Here is a 12,386-nt window from a genome sequence, read left to right on the forward strand (position 1 = left end):
TAGTTTTAAAATGGTGTTTTGGCATTTGTCTTGGAGTTGTGTCATTGGTGCACTCACACCACCAAGATAATGGAATGAAGAAATAGTAGAAGAATGGGTACATAACAACATGTTGGATAGACTTAAGGCAGTATTGTGACGCAAAATCTGCCTTTAAAAAAATCCAAAAAAGTAAAATTCAGTTCAATCTAATTCTTTAAAACACATAATCACAAATCAAGTGATCTCAGAGCAAATCTAACAACTGCATGATACTCCACGCGAAATAAGAACGCAACGTTCAACTGCTCCTATTGATTTTGCATATTTTCCCTCTCATTTCACCACGATTCTCACAATAAAACGCGCGCTTAAGTCATCTCCAAGGTAAAACCTGCACCTTGACCGGCTCAAGTTTCTTTGTGGTATTTTTCGAGCACGTGATATCGGTCAAATTTGGATTTGGTAATGCCATAGACATTATGCCCTCTTGGTTACAGTTGGTGCCTCACTTCGATAGGCTCAAGGGTTTGGTCCACCTCCTCGTTACGTCACGACGTCCGGCTACACAGTATAAAAAAGTGGAGCTCTGCGCCAAAGCGGTCGATACAGCACGATAATCGGTCGTCCTCTGGCCCAACAGGAAAAAAAAGAGGGTTCACGAACCGCTGCCAAAATAAGGAAAAACGTCCAGTTAGCTTGATACCAACGTGACATTTAGTCTATTTTCTTGTACCAGAAACCAGTCGTCAACATGATGAACGGTTTTCATAACTCCCTCATCGACGAAGACTGCTTCTTGTTCACCTCAGAATCGGTCGGAGAAGGACACCCCGGTAAGAACCAACACGCCGGCATCTTTTTTCCCGTCTGTCTCATGACATATCTGACATTTGTTACTGTATTTTTACAGCGCCGTTTGCGTCCCGCGTTGTAAATGTAACATGTAATTTCTGCAGTTAAACGTAGTTGTAGACTTTCGTATTACGTACATTACGGCCTTTTCATCGTGAATATTGCTGGGCCGGTCTCCTGAGCACGCGCTACTAGCTAAGGTTAGCTAGCTAAAGATGTTTGGTCTCCTGATTATGCACGTGGGGCCTAGTACCTGCTAACGTTGTAATTTGGGCAAAGGAATGAAGCATTGTGGATGATCAGTTGTAAAGACTGTTTGATTTAACTAATACAGTGTTCATAACTAGATTATATCGTGGTTGGCTTCCGGTCCCGGTCTCGTTGCGCGCGCTCCCCCTCTTCATCACACGTGTATCTGCTGAAATGGCGACTGTTAAGACCCGAGCCACAATAACTGGGCCAATGGCGTTAATGGTCCACCCTTTGTTTAGGGTCGGTGATGGAATTATTATTTTTTTTTCCACAATATGTAATAGATTTTCATATTTTATTACGTCTTTCAGACAAGATCTGTGATCAGATCAGCGATGCAGTCCTCGACGCCCATCTAAAGCAGGACCCTGATGCCAAAGTTGCTTGCGGTAAGAACGCACTTGATTTTAGTTCTCCATGCGGGAACATTGACTAGAGGGGATTTAAAAAAAAAAAAAAAAAAAAAAAAAATTCTGGTAGCGAGTGTACTCACTTGCATATGTGTTTCCTAATGCAGAAACTGTTGCCAAGACCGGGATGATCCTGTTGGCTGGTGAAGTGACATCCCATGCCACTGTGGACTACCAGAAAGTTGTGCGTGACACCATTCGCCAAATTGGCTATGATGACTCCTCCAAAGGTGCAGCATTTAGTTGTATTTATGGATCATGCTTTTGTTGACACTGTAACTTTTGGTGTTGATCAGCAACTGTGTTTTGCACAGGCTTTGACTACAAGACCTGCAACGTTCTTGTGGCCTTGGAGCAGCAGTCTCCTGACATTGCCCAAGGTGTCCATATTGACCGCAATGAGGAGGATGTTGGAGCTGGGGATCAGGTCAGTAGTGGCCATCAACGTTTTGGTTTGCTCTGGGTGTTCTCAAACTACAATCTTTTTCTTTTTTAAAACATTGATGGTCTTGTCTTGTAGGGTTTGATGTTTGGTTATGCAACTGATGAGACAGAAGAGTGTATGCCTCTCACCGTTGTCCTTGCCCACAAGTTGAATGCTAAGATGGCAGAACTGCGACGCAATGGCACTCTTCCTTGGCTCCGACCGGACTCAAAGACACAGGTGAGCATTCAGACTAGTGGTGTTTTTTTTTTTTGTTTTTTTTTAATTCTGGAGCTTTGCTCTATGCATTTGTAGAAGAGAGCTAAACAGTGTCAGATTGGGTAAATAAATCGAGCATCTGTTCTGATATAGATTGCTTTTGGTGGGGTTTTTTTTTTACGCTCTTTATTTTTGTTTATTTATTGTTTTAAATTTGCAGGTTACTGTGCAGTACCGCCAGGACCGTGGTGCCATGCTCCCTGTAAGAGTGCACACGATTGTCATCTCTGTTCAGCATGATGAAGATATCTGCCTGGATGAGATGAGGGATGCTCTGAAGGAGAAGGTCATTAAGTGTGTTGTTCCCTGCATCTACTTGGATGATGACACCATCTACCACCTGCAACCCAGTGGTCGATTTGTGATTGGAGGCCCACAGGTAAATATCGCAACGTGAGGCTTTAAAGAAATGTACAACACCTCAAGTTACTGACCCGGGTTACACCTTTTACAGGGAGATGCTGGGCTCACCGGGCGTAAAATCATTGTAGACACCTATGGAGGCTGGGGAGCCCATGGTGGTGGAGCCTTCTCTGGGAAGGACTACACAAAGGTGGACCGCTCTGCTGCTTATGCTGCACGCTGGGTGGCAAAGTCTCTGGTTAAGGCTGAGCTCTGCAGGAGAGTGCTAGTCCAGGTAAGTGGTTGTGTTAGCATTGACCAGTCTTTACTGAAGAGCGATGGTCTGCAAGCGGTTTCTCCCTGAAATTTCTTTTTTTTTTTTTTTTTTTTTTTTTTTTTTTTTTATATATATATGTGCTTGATATAATACATTTATGTGTGCTGTATTAGGTGGCCTATGCCATTGGCGTTGCACATCCCCTATCCATTTCTATCTTCCACTATGGGACTTCAAACAAGAGCGAGAGGGAGCTGCTTGACATTGTGAAGAAGAACTTTGACCTCCGTCCTGGAGTCATTGTCAGGTAATGTGTAACATGGGTCCTCCATGTTTCCAGTGCCTTTTCTTTATTGGATTGCTCCGTCCAGGACTGTTAACTTAATCCATTAACTATTAGAGTTAAGTAAGATCCCACTGCCACTGCTGGCACCTTGTCATATTGTTATCAAAAACTGAGTTATTTCAAATTATCTGGATAACTAAATTACATATGTTACACAGGTGGATGTAGGTTTGAGAGGGAGGGGTGCTATTCCTTTAGGGTGGGTGTGTTTTGTTAAAGTGAAAAGGGAGCATACATCTCAGGTAGACGAGCGTTTTTGTAAATTGGATGAGAATGGTTTCCATCTGCAAGCAGCAGTGTCCTGTTGGTTGTCAGGGTAAGTGTTGAGCTTCACGTTTCCCTCTTTAGCAGGCATTTCCTTACGGTCCCTCATGGCCCATCCCGTCGGCTTCTGTGAACAGTATGAATGTGTGAGGTCATCGGGTGTGAATGCTGCTAAACATGTTGATTATGTATTCCAGGGAGCTGGATCTGAAGAAGCCCTTCTATCAGAGGACCGCAGCCTACGGCCACTTTGGCCGGGACTCCTTCCCATGGGAGGTGCCCAAAAAACTTAAATACTAAACCTGTTAAGCTTTTCCCCCCAGGCTTGTTGGTGTATACTACAGAGAAGCCTCCAAGATCCCAGGGGTGAAATGCACTTCTTTCCCTCTCATTATGATAAGACACATGACTCCCTTCCTTCCTCCCTCCATTCTCCCTCTGTCTTGTTACTGTTTTCTGCTGGTTGCACTGTCGTGCTGGGTCCTAAGAGGCATGCTTCAGAAACTTGATGTTTTAAAAATTAGATGGGTTCCAAGAACTCATGCATCGTAGTACTTCATGTTTTCTTGAGGTTGCCCTGCTTCTTGTTGTAGTAGTCACTTGGTAGCTGCGTTCGGTTCTCATTTTGGCATTCCACTCTTGTCAGTATCTTCAGTGTCATTGTAGTAGCTTATTTGTCAATCTGAGATGCCCCTCCTAATTTACTGGTGCTACAGATGAGATGTTTGAGGCCATCAGAAGTTAATTTAAATGCATCATTTGGTAACTGGAGGGTCCTCTTATTTAGCACTACCATCTAAAATTCAGATATATTTTTTTTCTAAACATTCCTCTTGTCAGTCTGGTACAGTTATTCCTTGGCCTGGTGTTCTTTATCCTTTTTTGTTGGCTTTATTCCTGCATCGTTGTGGAGGATGCTAGAGTGGCACAATTGAAATTCAAGGGTTGTTGCTATCTTAAATAATGCTATGCATTGCAGGCTAAGGGGCGAGCCAAATCCTAATCATATGAGCTCAAATGAGCATAAGGCCTCGGATGCCCCTACAGACCTTTGCAGTTTTCTGATGTAATACAGAAAAGTCAGAAGCTGCTATGTCACTGCTCGGGTCTGCAGAGGTATTGGATATACTTGATGTGATGGGGAAACTTTGCTTGTTTATGCATTGAAATAAAATTTTAAACTGGTCCTTTTTTTAAATGTAGTTTCCCATGCTTTTTTAAAGTTATGAAGTGACTAAAGACCTGTGTGCTCCTTAAGCTCATTGATGGCAGGTGTAGCTACAGAGAAACCTGTTTCCATCACTATCTTTAAAGGAGCGTGCTCTTTGCCACAGTCTTATTGGTTAGGAAACGCACCTCGACATTATTTATTTGTTCTCTGAAACTGCGTGGATACAGAGAAGCTGAAGTTTCAGAAGGCAGCTTTAAACAGACGTGATTATGAATCTTGAATTCCTTTTGACTTGATTATTTCAGTGTTTGGCTTGAGGCCCCAGAGTGTTGTACAGAAAAGCTTTGGTCTGCCTCTAGTAAACGACTATTTTGCAACCTTTTTATTTTTGAACTCCAGATTTTATTTCACCTTTTTAGATGGGTTAGTTTTGAAATCCCATTAAAAATGCCTTGTGCAATTGTTTGGCTCTTGTCTATCCTCATTGACGTGATGGCAGCATTTGGCTGGTGTGGTACAGAGAAACCAGCCTTGTTTACACAGCCATCCCGTGAGTGGGATAGTTTCAAGTTTGGGTCTGTTCCCTTTGACTACTCAGAGGTCATCTGGTTGACTACAGTAAGTGTAAGAGTGCCTTTTCTACTTCCTTTACTTCCCATTTGCTTTTACCCCCTTCCCAACAACATGCGTTCAACTTCCAGAGGAACAAGTAGCTCAGTGTAATATGCTTCATGTCTCGATGGGTAGTTTTCTGATGCTCTGTAATAAACTACTCACCCCAATTCTTTTGTCTCATTGAGTTTTCTTTATGTTCCTTACATACCCATCAGAATGTTATTTGTGTTTATCGTTTTTTTTAAATTATTTTTACAATGCAAATAGCCAATATTTAACTGCAAGAATGTCTTTGGAGTCTGTTACCACTTATTTTGGTTTCCAAATTATATGGAATCAGAGTGATACAACAGAAAGTTGGGTTTGTCATTTGTAAGAGTTAGTTATGTTTAAGAATATAAGAGTGTATGTGTGGTATTGAGTATAATAAACTGCACAGCCAGCTTCTAATGACAGTCTAGCTGTCAACGAAAACTCAAAACGTGGTGTGTCAGTGTTTCGTAAATCAAACAAAAGTCGATAAACTTGTTTTACCTTTCAGCGAGTTATGTTTGTGGAGTCACTACCAGAAGAACGCGGCAGGAAAAATTATTAAAATTCTCCAAAGAGCACTTATGAAAGACGAGATAAAGTAGCTGAATAATTAATGCAGCACATACTACCTGGAACACACTTCAAAATAACATCACATCATTCAGTTATTTTTCATTGTGTATAAAAATGTGATTGAGTCAGTTTTATTAAACAAAATAATCTTTGCTTATTATGGTTGACAAAAACAGGGTTTGCACATTGTTTGGATTTAGCGGTCTTCTCAGCTGTTTTACTCAGCTATTGTCCAAAAATACAGATGGAGTCAGTTAAAGAATATGCCATCCAAAATGCATGTTGACTTCTAACCAAGTACGTTGATTAATTGGCCGCAGTTCCCAGAAGACAAAGGAGGATTTTAATGATGGAAAGGCAAAGACGGTGTTGAAATTTGGAATATTGAGCAGTTTTAGTTAAGTAGTTTAGACTTTTTACAAAAATTTGCCCTTCACGACATCCACGTCTCATTAAATGTGTGCGTAGTTAACAATTTACCCACAGTGTTCAGATTGTTTGTGTTAACCTTAAGGTCAGGGACAACTGCAATTTTAAGTGAAGTTTAATTTGGTCAATGGGGGAAGCCACACATTTTCGAAGTGAACTTTGAAAGCAGAGATTGGCCACGGCAGAGTAGAAACAGCTTTTTCATTGGCAATTTCGCAAACCCTTCAGCCAGCAACTTCTGTCACGTTGAGACAAATGGTGTGACGCATTCTTAAAGACATCGCATAACATCACGTCTTAAATAAGCCCTCTGGTAACAAAACAAAATGTAAGAGCGAGTGCGGCAAATGGGAAAGGAAGATAAAGCACTTTCTGAAGTTTGGTATCAAACTGTAAAGAATCTATAGGAAAAAAAACAAAACAAGATAATTATGTTGCTGTTTTCTAAGACAGGACAAACCCCATTAACTTTGTTCAACAATGACATCATGAGCAGCACAGTGTTGCTTTTGATCATTGAGAATAAGGATGACCTGTACGGTCAGCTCTGATAGGCCTTTTGTCATGTCAAAAGAAAGATGCCAAAGTAATTATTTTTCTACCTACCTCTTACTGCTTTCTTACTTTACCAATAAAATCCATACTATAAGCATAAATAGTGCACATGCTTTGTGTGCCATGACAGGGTTATTATTTAAACAGTTAAAAATGTGACTTGAATACCTGTAGTGCGCTGTGATAGAACAAATTAGTACCTGAGCAAAAATGTCAAGAAAATGAACTGAACTGAGGTAAAAGTCTCAATAATATCGATAGCTTCGAACAGACTTGCCACAGTGGTATTTGCAAAAAAAGCTGAATTAACAGATAAAAATGACACATGCAACGCCTAAAGTGCTGAAACAGGTTCCTTGTGTGCAGATAGATAAACAAAATACAGAGAACAATGTCTGCCATCTGTGTGTGAGAGCTCAAAGTGTAAAAACAGGTTGTCACGACTTGTCTGGGATCACATCTCTTAAACTATAGCTGATATAGTCTAGGACAGCAAACAAAGATTTGTCCAATCTATTAATGGTAACAGATAAATAGTTACAGTTTGCCCTGACTGCACGAGCACAAAGACCACAAGGTCAGGCTGACCCCGTGGGATCAACCCTGCATTTCTGTAAACCCAGGAAACGTGCGTCAGTTCTCTTACCATTCAATCATCCAATCAGCAACATTATGTTAGGTTTAAAATGTATAGATGCGCTTAATTGTTCATGGATTTTACTGATTGTTTAGGGTCTCAATATAGCAATTTAAACACCAAGGCAGCTAAAAACAAGTTCATGCCTTCACAAGGAAAAAGAGAAGCTACACCCCATAGACTATCTTCAAGGTATTTAGAAATTTGAAACAAATCAAGACTTTGGTGCAACCTCAGAAAGGTTGTTCGAGAGGCAAAGGACAGAAAAGATGTCACACCATTCTGGAGAATTGTACAAAAAGCAGATAATTTGGTGTCGGGTAGGTGTCAGGATTGGGTATAAAAGGAACATCCACCAAAGGCTGAGCCTTCCCAAGCAAGGTTGGGTCATGGTTTACAACTTTGTGCAAAACTCAATCACAGGATCATCGATCACTTAAAAACAAAGAAGTTCAATTTTTCAACATCCAAAGTGCAAGAAATTGTGAAAAGCTTCAGAGAGTCTCTGTGTCAAGACTATGGCTAAAAAACACTGTTGGATGTGCAGGACCAACAAACCCTCAGGTTACACTGATTGAGAAACAACATGTCCCCGTGACCTCAGGAGTACCTTGGAAAACCATTTTGACTCTACCAACTTAAAGCTGTCTTTGGACGCAACCTCATCTCAGATGCACAGACAGACTGCAGACGTGTGATCTGTGGTCAGATGACTCCATGTTTCAGCGGCTGTTTTGGGGAAAACTGATGTCTCATTCTGAGAGAAAGTGCAAGCTGTATATGTGAATGTAAACATTTTAAACACCGGAGATGCTATGTCAACATATGAACACCTGAATGAAGTACTTGCAGAAGTTAACGGTAGAATATCTGTGCAATGCAAACTGGCACTGCTCAATGTTAAAGCAACCCTGATCTGCTTTCAGGTAATTGTGTTAGAGCTAGACATAAACTGTGATGTTCATAATGTGTTTTATTCTGATTTTTCTGCTTATTTGCTCGTGTTAAGTTTGCAGGTTCAGTCAAGTGTTGGGTTTTGCTCTGGATTTTGTACTGTGGTTTACATGTATGCTCCAGTGTCAGATGAATGAAACTGAGCACGTCTGTGGAGCTTGGAAACAAATTGGTGAAGACGGAGAACGTGATGCGAGGTGTTCGTTGGGTGTCTACAGGAATGTCAGTCATTCACACCAGCTGTGAGAAAGTGCCTGAATGTGAACTGAGACGAGTTTGGGCTAGGCGTGCTTATCGGTCCTTAAGGCAGTAACAAATATAATTACCATGTTGGAATGAACATTTTCAAGTTGAAGGCAATAGTTTGTAACCTGGTTCTCACACAGATGGATGTTTCTCATCCATCTGGAATTTTGTCGGTTGCCTAGCTGTTCTCTGCTGTGAGTAGGCGGGGGTTGTATTCAAAAACCTCTCAAACCTGATTGGAGAGGCTAAATAGTTTGGGCACCCTTGAGGAAATAACACATTTGAAGATTGTTGAAGTGAGCTGTGGGTTATGCTACCCCTGCAGCAGACGATGAGAATGATGCAGTTTCAGTCATTTATTTAAAAAAGTTGGAGCATTTTTCCTTTTTAATCCAGAAAAGTGAATTTACACTCGGAAAGGTACTCTTTGTGGTGCCCGTCTACCACAAAATTCCACAAAATTTGTCATTTGTGAAAGGGATGCCCAAACTTTTTACACAGCGATATCAATAAAGAAAAGTACAATTAGAGGACAATCACAAAATTGATTAAGCTATTGTAGTGCCAGTGGAGAGTCTGGATGTCTTAGAGGGTTCATTAAAGTTTCTCAAAACGGCTCCAAGTTGGAGAGTTCATTGAGTTGTTTGAGCACAAATAATTTACGTTGCTGTCACACAGAAACGTTTCCACCTTTCTAAATTACTGAGAGTATTTTAAAGTCCACACACGTAGTGTAGAGTTTCAGTGCTTGACTTGAAAACATTGTGACACAATATGACAGCACCAAAGATTTGAAGATAACATAAGATAACACATGGTTTCTATGGTCTGATTATAAGAAATTTTGGCCCTGCAGGACTTTATCATAAGCTTGATTCTCATGCATAACCTCAAATGTCATAAATGCTTTTGAAGTTTGAATTTAAACTCTCATACGTAAACGAATTTTTCACAACTACAAAAATGTTAGAACATCTACAGAAACAACACCGCTTAACTGCTAACCTCTCCCCTTTAAATGTCTTCTTTGGCTTTAAATAAATTTGTACTTCTTTCCCCCTGAAATCTGACCCTGCACATCACTGCACTTACAGTACACCGAGCTCTCCGTAAGATTCAAGTTACACCTACAAAGACCCCAGACCAGCTACAGCAGCTGTGAATTTCCACTGCCATACTGCCTCAGCCAAACCTTTATATTTAACTGAATGTTAGCTGTTCAGGGGGCGGGCTACACTCTCACAGCCATGAATGGGCAAGATTGCTCACTACTACAACAGTGTAGTAAAACTGACACAGTCTGCCAGCTACTACTGACCTGCCCTTAGATGTGATGATAAAGGCCGTGTAATACTTTCTCTTGAGCATTGCAACATACAAACTAAGATAAACTTTTTAAGCATTGGTTCACCAGAAAAGAGTCTGATTTTCATTGTTAGTCTGCATTCATTTTGGCTTATGGTACTGATTTGGATTTTGTTTCACTCACACCAGGTATACGGCATGATCTATTTCTCTGGGACCAAAAAGAACATACATTTATTTATTTTTTTTTAATTTTCCCAAAACAGCGAGCACTAAGGGCACCACCTGTTCTTAGAGTATAAATAAGACCAAACAAGCCACTATGGAAGCCAAGTAATGATACTGAGAATAAAAATTGTTGTAGACTGAAAGATAGTAACCCAGGATGCCTTCATTTTTTTTACACCCAGTGCAGAAGTTCCAGTGAGAAGGGCAGAAGCAGGTTGACTGTTTTGCCGAGGTCAGGGGGATTCACTGCAAAGATTAAGTGACAGCTGATGCAATATGTGTGGAAGCTTGCGGCTGCCCTACTGTTCTACAGCAAGTAAACTCAACGTTTCCTCTTTTGGCTTTTTACACGAGATAATTATTTTATATCCCTTTAAACTGTTAGCGTTAGTTAACATCATCCAACTGATTTTGGTTCAGTGGGAACTCTCACATGAGAATGTAGCTAAAATAGAGAAACTCAGTCTTTCTCAAACTGACTTTTTTGGGGTCACCGGTGAGCAGTTTGATTTCCAAAGTGAAAACGGACAGGTGTTTTCAGCCAGTTGTTCTCACTGTCTCTGCACTGTGTTCGGATACTGGCGCCATGTGATATGGTTGTGTTGAGTCATAACACAAGCTTCTGAATGTCTGTTACAAGGGCTCAGCTGATTACACGTGTGCCTTTGATCTATTTCGTGTCAGCTCCAAGGTTATGTAATAGTGTTTTTGTTGATTCTATGGTATCAAAGTAGTGCTAGATCCAATATGTTCAGTTACTGTGCCAAAACAAACCTAGATTCTATGTACAGCAGCACCTGCCTCTGGGGTCGGTGTAAGAGCCACTTACAATAAAAAAAGTAAATGTGAATGCATTCATTTTGATGCTCATACAAATGTCAGAATGAGCCTTTTGTTACACTAGACTAACACGACTTGTGAATATATTTTTAGCAATATGGAAAGTACAGAAACAAAGTAACATCCAGCTGAACTGGGCCGTCGCCAATTTGTTTAACAAACAAATGATGAAAAAGAATGTACATTCTCAAATTTGGCGAACAAACTAAACGAAATTGTGAGATGCAGCAATTTGGTGTTCAACGATAGTTTGTTGTTTTGGAAACATTTAACACAAGAAGAAATGAGAGCCATAATTAGCAGTGTGATGTAGGCCATGACAGGAGTGGGGTGCTGAACCTGGCTTACCAGCTGCACATGAGGCTTTGAGAACCATTGACAGGCTTTGGGGCCTCCTTATTAGAAGGAACAGATTGCTCAAGGGGGTTGTGCAGTTATCTTGATCTTTTTTCTTTACAATATTCATGAACTGCATTACCAAAAATGACCCCAGTAGTAGACTAGAATTCAGATGATGCCGAATACATCCTGTCTGTCCCACTGGGTTCCTCGTTAAATGACTCTCTCTCGTGCTTTAAAAGCCTGAAGGTTATGAGTTACGCATTTTGCTTATGTAAAGTTCCTCTCGGGGGCTGGTAGATGTGAAGGTGGGATTGGGACATTTTCAGCCCTTTGAAAAAACGAGGAAACTGGAAATAATCTGGTACGCAGGTGAGCAGGAGACATGTGAATTTACCTCTGCTCTCATAACCTCAGTCACGTGCTGGCTGAAGAATGAAAAGTGAACTGGTGGAGGGCGTTTACAATCTGAAGAGGAGTGTTTTTGTCGGACCAATGGCTTTGCAGAGCCCACCTCTCCTTGGCAAAGTTTTGCATAACACTTTGGAGACTTGGCACGCCATTTGGATAGAGGATGAATTTCGCATAGTTTCAAGCTCTAATCAAAACAATGAGTTGATCTCCTGCCATGGTGTGAATTAAACAGCTTTTGTGCACAAAAGTAAAATCAACTTTGTTTTTCCATGGCCAGGCAACGTTAGCACTATGCTTCGCTTTTTATGTACACAGGGGTTTGTCTGTTTAATAGAACAGGTTTGACACATGCACTGTAAAATTCTGTAAAAGGAGTGCTTCACTTTTTATAATCTGATTCTTTTTTTGCTTTTCTGGCAGTGTAGGTCACTCATAGCCACACATGACAATGCACATGTTGCAAGAGACAAGTTTTGTGTCTTTCACAATTCCTGAGAATGTACCTGGAGGCACAAATTACTCAGGCCAACCGTTTCTAGCGTGGGCTAGTCAGACGTGAGAAAACAGACCAAGAATTATGAAGTGATCACTGAGAAGGTGGGAAAAGATAGAAGAATTT

At 40.8% G+C, this 12,386-nt stretch overlaps 1 protein-coding gene across 1 annotated transcript; it reads left to right on the forward strand.

Annotated features, from left to right (window-relative positions):
• Positions 1 to 559: 559 nt before the first annotated feature.
• Positions 560 to 5,381, forward strand: mat2ab (methionine adenosyltransferase 2Ab). The gene is made up of 9 exons (XM_075467919.1): positions 560 to 815; positions 1,398 to 1,475; positions 1,604 to 1,726; positions 1,811 to 1,923; positions 2,017 to 2,160; positions 2,360 to 2,578; positions 2,654 to 2,836; positions 2,992 to 3,125; positions 3,626 to 5,381. Exons 1-9 carry the CDS (start codon positions 734 to 736, stop codon positions 3,726 to 3,728), a joined length of 1,179 nt encoding a protein of 392 aa, XP_075324034.1. The 5' UTR covers positions 560 to 733; the 3' UTR covers positions 3,729 to 5,381.
• Positions 5,382 to 12,386: the final 7,005 nt, after the last annotated feature.

Source organism: Odontesthes bonariensis, chromosome 6, assembly GCF_027942865.1.
Source record: "Odontesthes bonariensis isolate fOdoBon6 chromosome 6, fOdoBon6.hap1, whole genome shotgun sequence".
Taxonomy (NCBI): Eukaryota; Metazoa; Chordata; class Actinopteri; order Atheriniformes; family Atherinopsidae; genus Odontesthes; species Odontesthes bonariensis.

Excerpts from the sequence above, each read along its gene's own strand:
- mat2ab (XM_075467919.1), top strand. The coding sequence starts at position 734 with ATGATGAACGGTTTTCATAACTCCCTCATCGACGAAGACTGCTTCTTG. Across the intron at positions 816-1,397 it reads GGTCGGAGAAGGACACCCCG|ACAAGATCTGTGATCAGATC; the intron begins GTAAGAACCAAC and ends TACGTCTTTCAG. Across the intron at positions 1,727-1,810 it reads CTATGATGACTCCTCCAAAG|GCTTTGACTACAAGACCTGC; the intron begins GTGCAGCATTTA and ends TGTTTTGCACAG.